General features: G+C 28.7%; 1 protein-coding gene across 1 annotated transcript; it reads right to left on the bottom strand.

The window, feature by feature from the left end:
- Positions 1 to 8,084: 8,084 nt before the first annotated feature.
- On the bottom strand, positions 8,085 to 15,908 carry LOC119674883. The gene is made up of 5 exons (XM_038086038.1): positions 15,890 to 15,908; positions 13,732 to 13,840; positions 13,416 to 13,521; positions 11,637 to 11,753; positions 8,085 to 8,360 (listed from the first exon to the last, which is right to left on the bottom strand). Exons 1-5 carry the CDS (start codon positions 15,906 to 15,908, stop codon positions 8,085 to 8,087), a joined length of 627 nt encoding a protein of 208 aa, XP_037941966.1.
- Between the last annotated feature and the right edge of the window lie 3,790 nt (positions 15,909 to 19,698).

Raw genomic sequence — 19,698 nt, 5'->3', positions numbered from 1 at the left:
TTTTTTTTTTTTTTTTTTTTTTTTTTATTTCCATTAATATTACAACTATCTTAGATATCTAGTAATACTTTTAACAAATGAAAATTTGGAAGTTTCAGTTATCTTAAATCATCATTTAAGATAACATGTTAATGATAATGATATATTTCATAAAATTTTAAAATATTTCATAAATAATTAGATAAATAAATACATAAATCAATAAATAAGTAAATAAAATAAATAAGTAAATAAAATAAATAAATAAATAGACAAATAATTACATAAGCAAATAAATAAGTAAATAAATTAAATAAATAAATAAATAAATAAATAATAAAAGTAAAAAGAAAGTAAATAATAAATAAGTAAATAAAATAAATAAATAAATAATAAATAAGTAAATAAAAAGTTAAATAATAAATAGTAATAATAAATAATAATAATAAATTAATAAACATAAGTTAGAGTAAGCTTAATTTAATACTTTATACTTAAGTATGTTGGGAGTGTACGTTTAAGACGTTTTTTGTATCCTAGTTCCAGGGCAGGGAGTCTTCTCATTTCTAGGTTTGAATGCTGAAGCAATTTAGATAAGTGGTTCGCACTGCTTTTTTGAATTGTTTCGTGTACTGTAGGGATATTCAGGTCTTTGTGAATATCGTCGTTTCTGATGTACCATCTAGCATCTACTATCGTACGCAGGATTTTTGATTGGAGCCTTTGAATAGTATTTATATAAGTCTTGCAGGTGGTTCCCCATATTTCAATTCCATATTTCCAAATCGGAACAATAATACTTTTGTAAATTAGTAGTTTGTTGTCTATTGACAGACTGGAAGTTTTACCAAGAGCCAATATAGATCTGCAAATCTTCGATGAGCTTCCTTTTTCTTCTGAATTATGTGCTCCTTCCAAGTCAGCTTTTGGTCTAATAGCATACCCAAGTAATTGGCTTTCTTGCAGATTGGTATATCAATGTTAACAATTTTTAGTTTCTGTTCTTCAAATTTTCTGTTAGTGAAAATGACTTGGACAGTTTTTTCGGCGTTTATCTTTATCCCCCAGGTGTCAGACCAATGCATCACTTCGTTTAGATGATTTTGAAGATTTACAGTTGCTTTAGTGATATCATGGTTCGTTGATAAAAGTCCAGTATCGTCAGCAAACGTTACAGTTAGTATTTCTCCAGTTTTAGGCTTAGGAATGTCTGCAGTGAATAATAGATATAGGATCGGACCTAATACACTCCCTTGAGGGACACCGGCTTCTATTTTTATCATGTGGGATGTGTCGTTTTGGTATTGTACAAAGAAGTATCTATCTTTAAGGTAGCTCTTCAGTAGTAAATAAAAATCGGCCGGCAGTATTCTTGATAGTTTGTAAAGCAATCCTTCGTGCCAGACGCTGTCGAATGCTTTAGCTACGTCTAAAAACACACCCACAGTGAACTTCTTAGAGTCTATATTCATTGCAATTTTACTAGCCACCCTATGAATTTGCTGAATAGTAGAATGCTTTTTACGAAATCCAAATTGGTGATTTGGCAATAGGTTGTTTTCTTGTATTATTGGTTCAAGTCGGGAGAAAAGAAGATTTTCAAATAGTTTGGATAAGATAGGTAATAAGCTGATCGGTCTGTAAGAGTTGACAATTGAAGCATTTTTGTTTGGTTTAGGTATTGCTACGACCTTCGCTACTTTCCAAACAGAAGGGAAAATCTTATTGCTGATCATGCAGTTAAAGATGTTTCTAATGTAAATTATGGCTATTACAGGTAATTCTAGAAGAAATTTACCAGATATCTCATCGTAGCCTGGTGATTTTTTTGGGTTGATGTTAACGGCAATGATGTTTTTTATTTCAGCAATTGTTGTCTTATTAATTTTAAAATTCATCTGGGTCAAGTTCTTGGGTAATGCATGGTTTGTATCATTTTTAGGATTTGTAAATGTGCTCTTAAAATACTCAGCGAGAACAGTTGCTTTTTCTTGGTTTGTGCGCGCCCAAGTGTTATCTTCTTTTTTAATCGGTGCGCAATGAAGTATGGCGCCATTACTACCCTTTGTAGCTTTCCATAAGGAGTAATTTGTAACCTTTGTAGCACTCAATCTTGAGATAAAATTTGATACATTTTTTTTGTCTTTCAGCCTCTAATAAAACTTTCAGCTCTTTTGTTAATTTATTCAACTTTGTCTTTATTTGTGGAGCTCTAGATACTTGCCAGATTTTTCTCAACTTTCTTTTTTGTTCTATTTTATGTTTGATATGATTCGGGACAGGTATTACATTTTTGGTTTTTATTATTGGTGTAGATGTAGATGCTGCAGATAATAGTAGAGAATTGAAATTGATTATTGCATTATTTATTTCCTCTTCTGTTCTTAGAGCTACATTTATAACTAATTGTTCTTCTATTATCTCGCGATATGTATCCCAACATGTTTTATAATTGTAAGTATTAATGTTCGTATTGTTCATAGTAAGAGTTGCGCTGTAAACTAGTACTATCGGTGAGTGGTCAGAGGACAACTCAAGGCTGGAATGAATGGAAAGGTTACTTACATTTATGTTTTTTGTTATAAAGAAGTCAATCAAATCAGGTTGCTTTCTTGGGTCACTAGGCCAGTATGTTGGTTCACCAGTACTTATAAATTTTGCTTTGTATTCATTCAGTGCGGTGTAGAGATTTTTGCCCTTTGCGTTTGTTAAACGTGAACCCCATAGCATATTTTTTGCGTTGAAGTCCCCTCCGACTATAAATCTTTGACCAAGAGATTTGAGGAAATTTAGGTACGTGTCTTTGGTATTTGAGAACTTAGGAGGACAATAAACAGCAGCCAATTTTAATAGACCATGGGAATCTTCAATCATTACTGAGGTCGCTTGTATTTGTTCTGTACTATGATGTTCTGATTCAGAGCTAACTATACAGTTTTTTATGAAGATGGCAGTTCCACCGTGTCCTTTTCCGTCGGGATGATTGGTTTGAAATATTGTGTAATTTTTTATTTTAACATAGCTTTTTTCAGTGAGATGCGTTTCTGAGGTTAATAGTATGTCGATCGAATTTGAGTACAGAAAAGTTTTCAATTCGTTGATATGTCTACTTATACCGTTTGCATTCCATGCTACTATTTTTAATTCATTGAACTTACCCATTGATTTTTGTGACCAACGCCGTTAAAATGTTCATCATTCCTGACATTTGTGTTATCAATGTTTTCATCATTTCTTTTAACTCTGCGAGTTCTGGGTTGTAAGAGTTAGATTCAACAGGTGTTTGACGCGTAACTTGGGCATATGATAATGTTTGTGGGATGTTGGCATTTGTGTTTTGAGCAGTTGCATTGTCTGTTGTGTTCAAAGATTGTTGCTGACTTGTTTGGACGGGTGTTACTTTTTCTCTCATGATAGGATATCGTTTAATTTTAAGTGCTTTGTACACCTCACATCCCTTGTAGTTGGCTGTGTGCTTTTCTCCGCATAAGGCACAGCTTATGTTTTCAGAATTTCCTTTTGTTGGACAATTGGCGGTTTTATGATTTCCTGCACATTTAACACAAACCGGTGACTTGGTGCAGAAATTTTTTGTATGTCCATATTTTTGACAGTTAGAACATTGAGGTATGACTTTTTGAGGGCGAGGTGGCTCAAATTGGATTTTGCAGTGAAGTAAATATTTAATTGAGTAAATTTCTTTATTATTCACATTTTGTTTTAATTCTAAAGAGAATAAATTCAATGGCTTCTTAGTTCGTAGTTGTAATATGTTTTGGATATTTATGATTTCATGACCGTTTTCAGGAAGGCTTTTTTTAATTTCATTTGTATCCACTGAGTAGTGCATGCCACGGAGAAAGACTTTAAAACCTCGTTCTTCCTTCGGTTTATATGTATAGTATTCGGTATTTTTTTCTTTAAGCAGCTTTATTATGCTGGTGTAATAAGTTGAGTCAAATGGTTGCAGTTTGACTTCATTATTTGGTAATACTTTTATTTCATATTATGCAATTCGGTATTGAGTCAATTGCCTTTATTAAAATGTCTAGTCTTTCTACTTTTTGAATAAAGAGCGGTGGTGGTTTGGTTTTTTTAATTTGTTTTGTTGCATCGTTTTCGTTGCTGTCGCTCTTTTCACTATTCACTTCGCCGTTATCATTTTCGTCCGATAAGCATGCGAACCTGTTTGCTGGTTTGGCAAGCCAATAGTTCGTCAGCGTTTGCTGATTAGACGATTGCTCTTTTTGCTTTTGTTTCTTGATCCTCTGCTTTTCTTTTTGATTAATAGGAGATGATCTATTTCTTTTTGTTGAAAGTGGAGTATTTAGAGTGGTACTCTGCAATTTTTGCAAAGGCGGAGAAATTGTTGACATTATTGGTTCATGCATTGATGATGTTGTTGTTATTATGCTAGTTGATAAAGAGGTGGCAATTGAGTTTGTTGTATTACTTGTAGGTAGAGTGTATACAATGTTTTCTACAAATGTTTTTACGGGAATTTGGTTCGAACTTACAGGAACATTTACCGAAGTTGTAAAGGAATTACGTCTTACAGGTAGTGGTCTTTCATCCAAGACTTTTTGTGGCGACATATCTTTATATGTTTTTGTGTTTTTTAATAAAGAATTTGTTAAGTTGTTGGTTAACTTAATTTTATTAGCTGTGGCAATTTCACTAGCTATTTTTGCTATATTAGTTTCGTGTACAGAATTTGTTTTAAGTTTCTTATTTGTTTTAACGTCTTCTGTGCTAAGCATAATATAGCCATTCAAGCCATTTTCACTTATATGAGAGTGCCGACGTACAACTCTTTCATATTCGCTCATATATGGTATTAGGTTTACAATTTATTTACACTTTGTTTATTTAATTATTTTTAATTATTTAAAATCGAAAATTTCCAAATAAAATGTTATTTAAATTTATTTGTTTATTAAATTTATTTATTTATTTTATCTATTTAAGTTTTTTTAAGAATACTTAAAAACACTGTGGCAACACCACATTTATAATTTATAACTTTCGTTAAAAAGATCATATGCTGTCTCTATCAGCTGTTTTGAGCAAGAACTCAATTTTTTGTGTTTTGGTTGTTTTTGCAAACATAAAAAAAGTTTTTAATTTGTTTAACAAAAATTTTTATTTTACTAAATCTTAATATCACCGTTTACTGGCACTAATTATTAGTAGAATTTTTATATTTACGGTCTATCGCTCAAAATGATCATAACTTTGAGATTTGTAATTTAATTATTTCCAATCAAAAACAATAAAAGTTACGGAGTGTTCACTTTTCGCGCGCGCAAACTTGCTTGGTATTTGATAATTAAAAATATGTCAAAAGATTATAAATTGACGGTATCCAATTACAAATCAATTCACTCAATAATATAATTAAATACCGTATTTTTTAAAGTTCATTTTATTTTAATTAGGTTATATCAACGAAAATATACAGCGGATACATAAGATTATTTTAATATGGTTAAATAAAAAGTCTAATGGAGTAACATTAGCATGACTTTCTCAATATTACGTTTCTAAATTAGGTACTACACATATCAAATAATATAGAAAACGTGCAACAAATAATGCCTCTACAAACAGAATAAATAATTAATAAATTAATTAATTTAATTATTTAGAACTGCTTTATGATTTCGTTCTATTATAAACACAGAAAGTGAAATTGTTGATAAACATTCACAGCAAAATTCCAGAAAAATAAGCGCTGACTCGGAGGTTCAAATTGGCAGGGCTCGAGTGCGATTCCTGTTTTTTACAGTCTCAAAAAAAAAAATATTTAGGAATAATTAAATACAAAAATTATTTCCAATACCTCTGATGATGGGTATTTGGCAATACTCGAAATAGCTGTATTGTTAACCAAAAATTCATTTAATTAAAATAATTTTTGTGGATTTATTTCACCACTTTTCGAAAACCTCTTTAAAAATCATAATAAAATAACACTTGATGGTTAATATATTTTTTGATTACAATTGGGCTTTATAGTTAAATAATTGTGATGAATTTTGTTAGAAATTTAATAGAAGAAATTTATTTTGTCAATAAATCTGAAATAAGATACATGCATGTAAAACAGTCCTATATAAATTATTGGATAGGTTCTACGAAAACATTTTACATTTTAAATATGTTATTTTTAATACCAGTGACGAAAAATTGTACAGAAAGTTAATAGAAATAAATAGTTTTGCATTTGGTATATATAAACTTCCAGATGTTTATTGTGACAAATTAATTATTTTTAATTATTTTGTTAGTATGTTTTCCCTAGAGTCACTATCTCGTATATATTATGCTCTACCTTGTTGCGTAAATTTTTTTTTGTTACTAATATTTATTTTTAGATATAAAATTGAATAAATGTACATAATTTAAATTATTAGCATTTAATTGATATTTCTTTTGTATAAAAATAACGCAAACTAAATAATTGATTTGTTAGTTGAGTTGATAGTCACTGATTTGATAACCTCAAAAATCAAAAATGTATGTATTGTAATTTTTATGGTCATTGATGATTCCAATGCGTTACTAGATATAATAAAAAAAAAAATTTCCCAAACAACGAATAAATCAAAAATATATTATAAATAAAAAATTAATAAAAATATAAATTAAATTACAATTAAAATATATATATTTTAATGTAACAAAAATACCTCTTAGTATTGAAACTTTCAAACTGTAGTATTAATAAGCTTTAATTTATTACATTTACCTTTCATATATGCTAATAATTAATCTATACAGAATAAATAATACATCTCCTTACAAATAAAAATAAATAAATTAACATAAGGGTATGTTCTCATTAGGGGATGTAAGTTTTCATTAAAAGCATTTAAAGCATTAGACCTCGTCACATTATTTAAAAAGTGTTGCTTAGTAATAAATGTCAGAACTTGTGCCTATTCGTAACAAATATATATATATTCTTGCTTGTATTTACGTACAAAAAATGATCGTGTATATTTAGGGAGAAACGAAAAATATCAAAATAGGTGTAGACAAAGATGATCATACCAACCAATTAGAAAAAGCAAAACATTGGCAAGTATAGAAAATTATTGTTTGATGGGTTTGGATCCTATTATCGCTAAAATGAATATCTGGCAAATCAGGAATTTTAAACTCATAAATTTCTAGTCCCCAATAAATAATTCAAGTTCCTAAAGATAACACTACAGCTGAGTAAAACCAATGTTAGATTATTCCGGCGATCTCAAGGGGTCCACTTAAACTTATAGATCCATTATACTACGGCAGTAATAAAAACCACATTATTATTAAAACTATTTAGAGTCTTTGGCAAAGCTTATGATGCTATTCAAGGAGAGGTATTACAGTTCGCCAAAATCACCAAATGAGAAATCCCCTATAGTGATTAGGCGGCGCCGTATATGTACCGGATACGGTTGAAAAGGAGATTTCATCTCCTTGCATGGTTATCTAAAAAACAATGACCTGTAAGTAAACCTACTACAAGACTGATATCTCTATGGAACATCTCGATGAGAGAGTTTGATTTTCTTTTGTTGGTACGTGGTCAAATCTCATACAGATGCCTGCATATCCTTGAGTCTTCTCACATTTTATTAATAAGTTTGGCACATGAAGAACTCAGTGCCAGTTTGCATGATGTCAACGATATTCCCCAACTACAATTTAACGTTCCTACAACTTATTGAAGAAATGATAAAATATTTGGTTTATACTGGAAATTTTTTCAACAAAAACTGTATTTTTAAAGAGTTAATGACTTAGTTAATATAACTATTTAATTTAATTTAAACAGTTGAAATATATCATAACAACTAATTTTATATAATGACTATATAGGTCTTAACTCTTCAAAGGACTGAAAATGCGAAGAAGTAGTTTAAATTAACATTCAAATAAAGTTTCTCAATTATAAAACCGAAATATGCAAATAAAATTGAAACAGCCACAGAGAAAAAAGACAGACGTTATATCTCACTGTTAAAATGAAATTCGTATGTAAATTACCATGTATTCCAGTGTACTGATTATGCAGTGAATATATTATCCAACTAATATAATTTCATGCTTATTTACTTATTATTATCTGAATGAGTACGCACCTTATTTGCAATAATGTCAACGCCTTGTAGTATCGAATCCGCAATAATACTGCATAAATCATTATGAATTTCCTCGAGTTCCTGCATCAGTTGTGGCACAGTTTCACAGTGGTATTGCTCCAGCATCGCATTTGTGGCATGTAATTGCTGCACGTAGGCATTGTGTGCGTCAATGTATTCCGTGAGTGAAAGCTGTGTAGGGTTTTGACGATGCGCCATATAACCTTGCTTATAATCCAGACGGCACTGAAAGTAGAGGAGCACAGATACAAGATAAAAAATGAATAATACAAGAGAATGCAATCAAAATAAACTAAAATGATTATTATGTTTTCTTTTTCAAATGTTTTCTTTTATTTTTTAATGCATTAAGTGCAGACATATGACCTAAAGATATTAACAAAGATAAGCTGTATTAATTACTTAAACTCTACTGATAGGAAAGGATTTAAAATTAAACTTAAAGGAATTATGCAGTTTTATCACGAATGTTGATGATTTTAATTATATAATAGTAAGATATTATTATTCTAAGATATTGTTATAATTTAAGACTTTTCTGGAAGAGAATATTAACTATTTCGTTAAGAAGTGAATTATCTACTAACTTTAAATAATAAGTATAACTTTTTTAACAAAGTTTTCAGTCAATTGCAGGTATGTTAGCAAATCAGGGACCAATATATAGAAACAAATTTTTTAAATATATATATTATGTGGAAGCTATTTGAGCCTGTCCACTTAAGCACTTTTACTCTTTCTTAACTCGACGTATTTTTAAAACCCTTCTTTACGCCTTGACTGGATTATTGTTTATCACTTCATTAGACTAAGCAATAATCGACAGCAGATCTGCATACCTCCCCCAAGGAGCCTGTAACCATTTTGAGACTCCAAAACGCGGTGTTGGTAGGTCTGTCAGATTTCGCAAATAATTTCAGGGCTCTATCTTTCATGTATTTTTTGATGGGATCAATCTTGAAGTCCTTTAACATGTCATTCGTCCTCAATGATTTTCTTTGGTTTCTGCATTGTAGTATTTAAATGTTGTTATACTAGTAGCACTGGTTTTCACTACTCAATACAAGGATACCTTAAGATACCTTGTCGCAATATATTTTATGAACTGATTGCCTATCTTAAAATCACACGTAAACCAAAACCAAAGAAAATCATTAGATATTAAAGGATTCAAAACATGTATTATGTTCACCAATTTATTTAAATATAATTGTTTGTCAACTTTATTTCAAAAGTAAATTAATCTACTTCCATAAAGTAAAATCTACTTCCATAGCTGAAACATGGACATTGTTTATAAAGCACACATCTGCACTAAAAGATTTTTAAATATGAATTCTCAGGAATATACATACTTAACCCAACATGTGAAGCACTATACTGGCGCATTATACTAAGATAAAATTTATTGATTATATAGCGCAATGCGAGATATCGTAAACCGATGAAGACAATTTATTCAATGACCCATCTAGCAAGAGAATAAGGCATAGATACAAAAAAAGTATTTTCCAGTTTAACGCTATCTAGACACACTTCTAGTTAAGCTACTATATAATGATAAAATTAACAACACAATCTTAGTGAACAAAAAACTGATAAAACCTGCGAGTAAGATGAATGAATCTTAGTGAACAAAAAACTGATAAAATCTGCGAGTAAGATGAATGAAAAGAGGATGAAGTTTTGAAGTACCTAATAACTGCTACATGCGAACAAGTTGGATGGACAATAAAACAGACGGTTGATACTTATATATATATAAGTTATATATATATAAGGTATATATATATAAGGCATATAGTTACTTATAACTGGTGCCTGCGAATAGGATAGATGAACAAACTAATAAAGGAAGGATATAAAGACATTAATAACTCTTGTATAAAAGAGTAAGAGAATAGTAGGTGAGATGAGAGCAGATTTCTTGACGCCCATCTCGCGCTGTTATAAACTATGATGATGATTTAAGCAATTAATAAGATACATGAGAATTATGACTTTCAGTAATTATTATTCAATGACAAAATCTTTAGAACATACATTAAATAATTTCTTTCCAAAAAATAAACAATAATTTCTTGTTAAACAACATCTGTTTATTGCATATAATGATAATAATACTTAGCAAAAATATATGAAACATTTTTTTTTTCTGTACAGAAAAACAGAAGTAATTATCAGAATTGTTTATTTTCTATCTTCAAACTTATGCTGCAACCCACTGAATACTAAAGATACTCTACAATAAGCGTATTTGTACTCAAGAAATTTTATTTGACCATAAACCTATTATATGAAAACCCAATGAAATCGAAACATTACCAAATGATATTTCGATACGAATTATGTGAAGTTCTACATGTATCACAGCAGTGAATTCCAATAGCAATACAAAATAATACCTAATTTTTTATTGAACCACTCGTACTCATACTCTATTTCTATTGAAGCACTCGTACTAAAGTTCAACTACAAAATTGCTTTTATGAAAATCCTATTAAATCGAACTCATACGATGCAATACTGAATGAACTTTTATGTTGAAATGTGAGATATCATATCCGCACATACAAAAACTGTGAATAATTTGAAATTCATTGTTTCTTTCCCAACTTTTAAAACGTCAGTTATAAATATCACCTCTCCATAAATAAATAATTTCTGAATACAAAATCAATACGAAAACCTACAAGCAAAAGGAAATGCTCTAAACTAGCAAAAATTGAGTTACAGTACATTTGCCATTATTAAATATTCATGGAGCTTAAAAGGAGAAATATGTAAACATGGAAGTTGTTTTTTGATGTTTAATAACTTCTAACTTTCAGAACTAACAAATAAATTGTACTATGTGTAAATAAAAAAGTACATAGTACAAAGTTTGATTGTTATTTAGTTTAAGAATTTCAACTTTAAAGTTACTTAATTTACTGCAACTGGAAAATTACTATAACTTTCTTTAACATTAAGAAACGTAAGATACTTATTAGAAAATGTGTCTTAATGCTTTCATAATATTGGTTGCTTATATGATTATTTAATAGATAAATGAATTTCATTTCATTATCATTTAAATTATTATTTTTTAATGTAAAATTCTATTCATATTTAATAACATACATCTCAATATCAATAGCAATAGCAATTTACCAAAAATTAAATTCAAGAAAAATTTCTAAAGGCAACTGATAATTGGTACTTGCCAATTGGTATACGAAAAAGCTTTAATGGCAGCCAATAAATTAATTAATTAAAAACTAAAATTTTGTTGCAATAAATCATTTGTGTTCAAAATATAGCTATCTAAAAATTGATTGATTGATTATAAATAAGGAAATTAGTATAACTACAGAAAATAACAAACCAATATCAGAACAAAGACTGTTCTGATTTCCAAAACGCTAAAAGCGATCATGGAATAATATATGTTAAAACAATTTAATGAAATAAAATATTTATATGTATAGTATATACTCGTATTATACATTTTTTACATACCTTTGACAGCTTTTCTTCAGTCTTTGCAATTATAGTCTCAAAAGACTCCCTGTGTGTAAATATTTTTCGACTTTGGACTTTTCGATGAAACGACTTATCTAACATTGGACGTGATACCTAATAAATTTATAAAAAAAATACATGTTTAATTTATGTAGTATAAATTTAAAAATCACGATAATAAAGAATGTAATCCTCATATATAATTAATTTTAACACTTCTTATTAAATAATATATTTACCAACACAATAAGAATTAAATAGATTAAACCATAATAATTCAATATATTAGGAAAATTAATACGAAACCCTGCTGCTATTTTTATTATCATACAACATATTTGTTATAAGAGCGATGATTACAAGCTGTTTATATTCTAGACTATCAATAGTTGGTGAAACTATCAATAGAAAAAAGACAAGGAAAATGAAAAACTCAAGCTGAATATCTATCGTATTTAAATAATAGTCGACTAAAAAAGTAGAGTTTAAAAGTCCTTGGACATTAAATCAAATCATTAAAATTCGTCGACGTGTATTTGCTATCGATGAAAAAATCCTGTACAGTTTAAAATGCCATCAAAGTAGAGTGAAGAAAGTTAAATGAAATAACTTTCACTTTTGGTGCTGTTAAATCGCACTTTTGCCCACTGAGTTCTTGCATGTGTGGAATTCAGAGGAACACTGTGATATTGAAAACTTAATTAATTAAAAAAGCTAAAATGTGTCATGCCATTTTCAAAACACTATTTAATTCCTTAATAAATAATGTTGAAGATTTTATACACCATTAGGAACATTATGACCCACCGACAGTGGCTAAAAATGTAAAACTATCAAATGTGCCATTGCTAATGTACCACCACATCCTCAAAAGTCTTCCTATATTCTTAAATATAGTTTCTCATTTCTGTGTATATCTGTTGAAGATAGCAGTGTACTATCTAAGTCACACATATTTATCTTTAAGTGATAATATATTAGAGGAATAAATGTAATGGCAATCCGAATATCAAATAATAAGGGAATCTTTAATCTTGAAGGTGGATTGATTGTGGTTTCACAGATTTTTGTGCACTTTGACTGAGGAATAGTTAGTCCTATATTATATTTCTAATAAATACCTACTCTAAGCTTTAATATACTAACATTACTAAACATTAATGTCTATATCAGCGATGGCGAATCTATGGTATGAAAAACATTTTGTCAAGCAAGCTGTTTTCATTTATACAGTACAAAAAATAGAATGGGACGACCAATATTATTGATATCGGACAGACACTTGGCACATAGTACACCTTCAACATTTTTAATTATTTATTAATAAATTTTCTTTTACTTCATTTATTCTAGCATCTATAGTACTTAGAGAATATTTATCACTCTGACTAGATAAGTTCAGCGAAAATTCATTATGCAAGACTACTGGATTAATCCTGGATTAATTCTTAAAGAACTATTTCGTATGCAGTAGAATAATAATTAAAAAATAATACATATAAAAAAAATTAGGCAATTAGGCATTTACCAACAGAAATCGCTTTTTCTAAAAACTATTCACAGACAACAAAAACGACGAAGAATATTTGGCGATATCTAAAAAAGCTCTAAAGTTAACCAGGAAATATCGTTGTGTTTACTAACTATTTGTCCCTTTCACTATTTTTGAGAAGAGAATTTTTAGCGTACTTGACTTCAAAATAATGTTACTATCATGAATCTTGTATCTATTAGATATTAAATTTTTAATAATAAAAGTATATTATTTATACAAACCTGCCGTGATAACACACTGGCCACATCGTTTGATGCCTGGGAGTCGTTTTCAACTTCTTGTAGGAATGTTTCCCATGCTTGGAAAATTGCCAAGTGACATGCGGGCCTGTAGTGCGTATGAGTAACAAAATTATTTATAAAAGTCACAATTAAAAGTTATATTTAAAAGTTTCGAAGCATTTAAAAATACATAACAGTGTATCATAAATAATGTTATTAAAAAAATGTTGACTCATATATAAAAGATTAGGGTTTTTTAACATATTTTTATTAATTTGAATTTTTAAATAATTTGTTTTGTTTAAGAACCTTTTACCTCTCTTTTCGTAGCTCTGCATTCTTTTTGCGATAATTAGATACTAAAGTTTGTAGGGCATTTGCATGTTCTTCATATAATTGGGAAAGGGTTTCGGTGAAGTCGGATACTGTAAACAAAAAAAAAAACAAAAACAATTTCATAATTTAATTATATTTTCATTTAATTTTTATGAATATTGCGTTTTCATTTAAATAAGGTAAATTGCATAAATAAAAATTACAGCGAGAGTAACACAACGTGAATAAAATAAATTTTTCAAATTGAAAAGCAATCTGTTGTTAACGTTGGAAAATATATACGAATATATATTCATATGTATATATACATCTATATATGAACATATATTCTTACAAAATTTAAAAAGTGAATATATGTAGAATGCTGAACAGCTTTATTTTGTTTAATAGAATTTACTTATTACTTTTAAATTAATTTTAAACGTCCGTTTTGGCAATATAAATAATAATATATAATATAAACTTTTGTTTTCGTACTAGAGATGTTTAAAGAACCTCTAACTTGTCACTTTTATTAATATATATTATTAACTTTATATCGGCTCAAATTTTATATAAAATGTGCTAACACAATTAGCGTTTGAATTAACTTAATTTCAATATAGCACCAATTTTTCGATATTATCAAATGAAATATTATGAAACATTTATAAAATAAAATTTAAAATAATATATAAAACAACTAAATAAATTGGCTTATTTAGTTCAAGTTGTTTAAATAAATCGGTCAAATCGAATGGTTGTTTAAAGGTCAAATCGGATGGTTGCCAAACCTAAAAATTGGTCTATTGTGAATTAAATTTTTAAATTCGTACAAAATTTCCAGTTAATTGTCATAATTGTTTAATAAATAAATTAATAAAGATGTTTTTCGATCAGTAGTGAAACTACAACAACAAAAATTTATTTTATATTATTTTAATTAATTGAATTTTCGGTTGACTATCAAGCGTCACTGGTCTTGGAAATAATTCTTATATTTAATTATTCGTTAATAATTTTTTGAGACTGTAAGTATCAAGGATTGAACTCGTGCCCTGCCAAATTTGAAACTCAGAGTCATTTGTTAAATAATTTGTTGCACGTTTTCTACATTATTTCGTGATGCTGAGAAAGTTTCGTAATGCTGAGTTTATTTATTTTAAATAAGCTCAATATATTTTTTTTTACTGAAATTAAAAATTTTTGCTCAATTAATTTCGTAGAAACGAAGTCTGAAATTAAGGGACATTTCGAATGCAACTATGCATAAGATAAATTGCAAGCAAAAGATAAAGTTGAGATAACTAAAAAGGAACATTTTTTTTAAGTAAATGTCAATGACAGTTGATTATATTAAAACCAGAAAATATTTTGAAAGTAGTGCGAATTTTTAAATTTGAATATAGGAAACTTTTTGATTAAAAATAAGGGCTAGTAAAACTACTGAATGTCATCCTTTATAGTTATAATAATCCACTTTTAAAATTTCCCAGACACAAATGGTGTTTGCAGCATATAATTTTTAACATACGATTTGTAAACAAAAAACATATGATTTCCTTAATTTGTGGCAGTATGAACACTTTCGAAATTAACACAATTTCAATTTTTACGAAATTAAGAAAATTTATATGAACATAGTATAACAAAAGTTCCGTTTTTTTCAGAGTTGCTATCAAAAGTAGTGCTAATTCTATTGTGTTCTTTTGCGATAACCTTTTAAAAAAAAAGGCCTGTATTTAATTATTTATTAAAAATGAAACTAATTTTGTTATTCATACTGCAGCATTTTTTATAGTTTTCTACTTTCGCAAAAATCTATTCTCGTTAGTGTGAGTGAAAGTACTATTTATGTTTAAATGCAATAAAACTAAACTTTAACAAGTGGTCTTCTCGCCAAGTGGAATAAAACTTCTATTTCAAACACAAAATCCGCACTTCAGTAAACGATTTCCGCCACAAGAAAACAACTTAACACAAATAAAATTGTCTAATCAAATTTTTTGCTCAATAAGTTGGAATCAATTTCGAATGCTACGAGCGCACAAATCCCAATTCGATTTTGGCTACAAAAACATTTTAGATGTTTGGGCTATGCTGGTTGGTCCCCACACATACTATATGCAGGCAGATATGTTTGCTAAATCCGAACATACATTCGTCCATGTATGACATGTCCAGTACATGGTTAGTAAGGTCACGTTTCATTCACAATATTTCATAACGTTTTTTATAGATAAACCAAACTGCAGAAAATAAAACCCTCCAATATACGCTAGTGCCTTCCCAAATTTAAGTGGATTTTTCTAAAAACTTTGGGGTATTTTTTTGGAATTCCATTTTGATTGAATTTTTTTTCCATTAAATTTACAAAATCATATAGAATAAAATGTGAAAAATGTCTCTATTGACTTTTGGGGCAATTTAGTTTGATTGTTTTGTGGTTTATTTGACTAAGTACACTACCAAAGGTAATTAAAATTTATAATTCCCTGAACCCTAAAATCTTTACAGTGTAGCAAAAGAAGTGCATTGAATCGTCGCTTCAACTTGAAAAGACGGAAAAACAAATGATTTATGGAATCAGCGGTGGGAAGCCAATTCACTTTGACCTTGTTAGAGAAGACAAAATAAATTGAGTTGCCTTTGAATGGAAAATTTGTGCAAATACAAGTACAAATTTCGAGTCAATCAACTCTCGGTACACAAGCCATCAGCCAACAGCCATTAGCCAACAACCAACAGCCAACAGCCACTAGCGACTTTGGCTTTGGATTCGGCTTCGGCGTTTGCTCATGAATTTCCTATTTTCATTGAAAAATTGCCTGCTGTCAATCTCGTTGAAAATATACAAACGCAATACGGCGTAAAAATCTGTGAATAAAACATAAATTTGTCGAAATGTCGAGATTTTATATTTTATTTGCTATTTATTATTCATAATAAAAAAAGCCATAAAAAATCGAAATCCAAACAACAGCTGAGTAAATAATTCAGAGCACAAATATTTACAATGCATGGAAAGATTGAACTTTAAATTTTTGCAACTCTATTAAAGCTGATAAATATGAATTTCCTTTATGCAGCGATATTTTAAAGTGAAAAATTAAAATGAGGAAAAATTGAAAATAAAAATTTTATAGGAACCTTAAATAGTGAATTTACTTAACATCCAGCATATTTGCTCTCTGCGCCGCGATGCTTTTTAACTGCAGCAATCATGCAGAATATTTTAAATTTATTACTGCCGTAAAAAGCAGTTGGTAAGTTAACTACGAATCTTTTCGTTTTATAACTGCAATTGCATAGAAAGTAGAATATACCAGTACTACGAACTACAAGATTTTCCAGAACAATAAATGCATCTTAATACCATAAACATGAATGCAAATAGATGCATTTGTGCAGTAAATTTTAATGTTTTTTGATATAAGCTGAGGGTGTAGCAAAACATGGTTTCTGCTTGCTGGGCTAGAAAATATCTATATCTATGTAATGCACTTACAGTATTAAATTTTATTTCTACCAATAAAAAAATATTTACTTAAATCAAATTCAATTTAATCAAATAATGTAAATAGTATTACACATTTTTATCGTTTCAAACAAACTATCTACTTCAAGTGTTTAGAGATAACAATTGAATTTCTATATGTATATAATAATGCAGAAATATTCAAATTACCATATGCTTATTATCATAATCTGTAGCAAGGATTCTCAAACAGCGGTCCATAGATGGCTGCCGGTTTGCAGCAATGGCACTACTGATCAGTAAAAAACATAAATTTTTTTCACAGTGTATTTAAATAAATATTAATACAAATAAAACGCACATTACGGAATACAATATAAAATAACTAACTAATCCTACTTAATAGGACTATATATACACTATCAGCTGCTTTAGAGTCCTTGAATTCAGTCCAGTTTACAGCTAGGACAGTCTTTGACTGCTACATATCTCCAAATGAGATGTCGACACTGTTAAACATTTGTCTAATTCGAGTTCCCGATCATAGGAATATTTTTGGCAATTGCAAAGCAGATGCGCTAGCCAAACGGAGTGCTTTTGGAAACCACTCGGAAAAACTAAACAATTTAGGCATATTCTTGACCTCATACAAACTGGCACTGAGTTCTTCCTGTACCGTACTTTTTAACAAAGGATGAGAAGACTCAACGATATGCAGGCATCTCTATGCAATTTAATCACGCTCCAACAAAAACAAAAATAAAACTCTTTCATTGAGATGCCCTGTAGAGATATCAGTCTTGTAGTAGGTTTAATTACAGATCGTTGTATTTTTGGTGACCATGTTAGGAGACTAAATATCCTTTTCAACCATAACTGACTTTTCAACTCCAAGTTCGAACACCCTACTCAAGTACGGCTTTGGGTCAATTGGTTAATGTAGACTGACGCTCAGCTTCAAATTTGACAACGTTCATGACAGACCTATGGTATTTTCAGTTACAAAAAATTGTTTACAATTAATTAAATATAAAAAATAATTCCAAAAGATCACTGAAAATCATAGCCAAAAATTCTATTTATTAAAAAATAAATAAAAATTTTTGTTGTTGCAATTCACTACTGCTCCAAATCTCTCTATATGTTCAGTATGAAAATCATAATCTGTCATAATTTAATATGAAGTATGTTGTATAATGCAAAAAAGTATTTTTCTTTATTATTCTTATTTTTATATTAATTATTCTCTGGTTTCTTTGAGAATGACATTTCAGTGGTCAGTACAATTTTATATGAATTTATTTAGGAATAATATAAGACAATCTTGTAATATTGAAACCATTTTTTACATTCAAAAGAAATCTAATACTATGCCTGAATAAAATAAAAATGAACTCAGGCTCAAAAAAAGGAGTCCAAAAACGAGCCTAAATGAGGCTTAACTGAATTAATCAAAAATAATTTTAAACAAAATATTTTTCTCAAATAAAAGTAGTAAGTTAAACCCCAAAAAAATGACAGCAAAAGAATTGCTTAAGAATGAGACCCTCAGTAGAGAAGAAAGTGGAAGAGAGTCTGTAGTCAAAATTATTTCGAAAAGGACGTTTTGCAGAAAATTAGGTACTTCTTTTAGCAAACTTAAAGTCGATATCTATAACAAAAACAACTAAAAGCACCTTCTGAAAGGACTAAGTTTATCGATTATAAATTTTTGTACGATATTAATCATAATAATAAGAAATATCTTGATAATATACAGTACTGTAATACATATGTGTAAGCATTCAATATAAATAATATCAATATAAAATAGAATCGAAAAGAAATAAGGATATATATTGAAATATCTGTATACTGATATATAATATATAATATCTGTATACTGAAAACAAACTTCTCTATTTATTTTGAATATAAATGTGATTTTTTTATAATGACTTTAAGATCTCTCCGCCAACAGTCATCTGTCTAGTGTCGAGCAGAACTCCTGTAAGTGCACTAGAATAATGTAGAAAATATTTTCTTGATTTCCCAAGAACTATCGAGAGATATTACAGTTGAAATCCGATGGTACCGCAACGGACCCATAGACGTAAGTACATTGCAGCGAAATATTTACAGCCAATTCTTTTAATCTTAACATACATAACCATACTTATACTTTGAGCAAATATTATCTGAACAATATTATTATTAATTCTTGTATTATTCTATGCTTTTATATAAATTGTCAGCGAAAGAATTAATAATAAAACTTATTTTAAAAAAGAGCAATAAAATCATGTCAACTATTATATATATATAATAGTTTTTTATTATTTTGATTTTAACCGAAAATATGTTTTTAAATAATTATTATTAACATGATTAAATAAAAACTTTTGATATGAAGAAAGATTTTATATACCACATTTTCGTTCAAAGTTCTTAATTATATCAATTTATATATACAAATAAAGTAATTTGATTTTAATTTTAATCCTTTATGCT

The sequence above is a fragment of the Teleopsis dalmanni genome, chromosome 2 (assembly GCF_002237135.1).
Source record: "Teleopsis dalmanni isolate 2A chromosome 2, ASM223713v2, whole genome shotgun sequence".
Lineage (NCBI taxonomy): Eukaryota > Metazoa > Arthropoda > Insecta > Diptera > Diopsidae > Teleopsis > Teleopsis dalmanni.
Note: the sequence above shows the minus strand (reverse complement) of the source record. Positions and strands in the feature narration are given on the sequence as shown.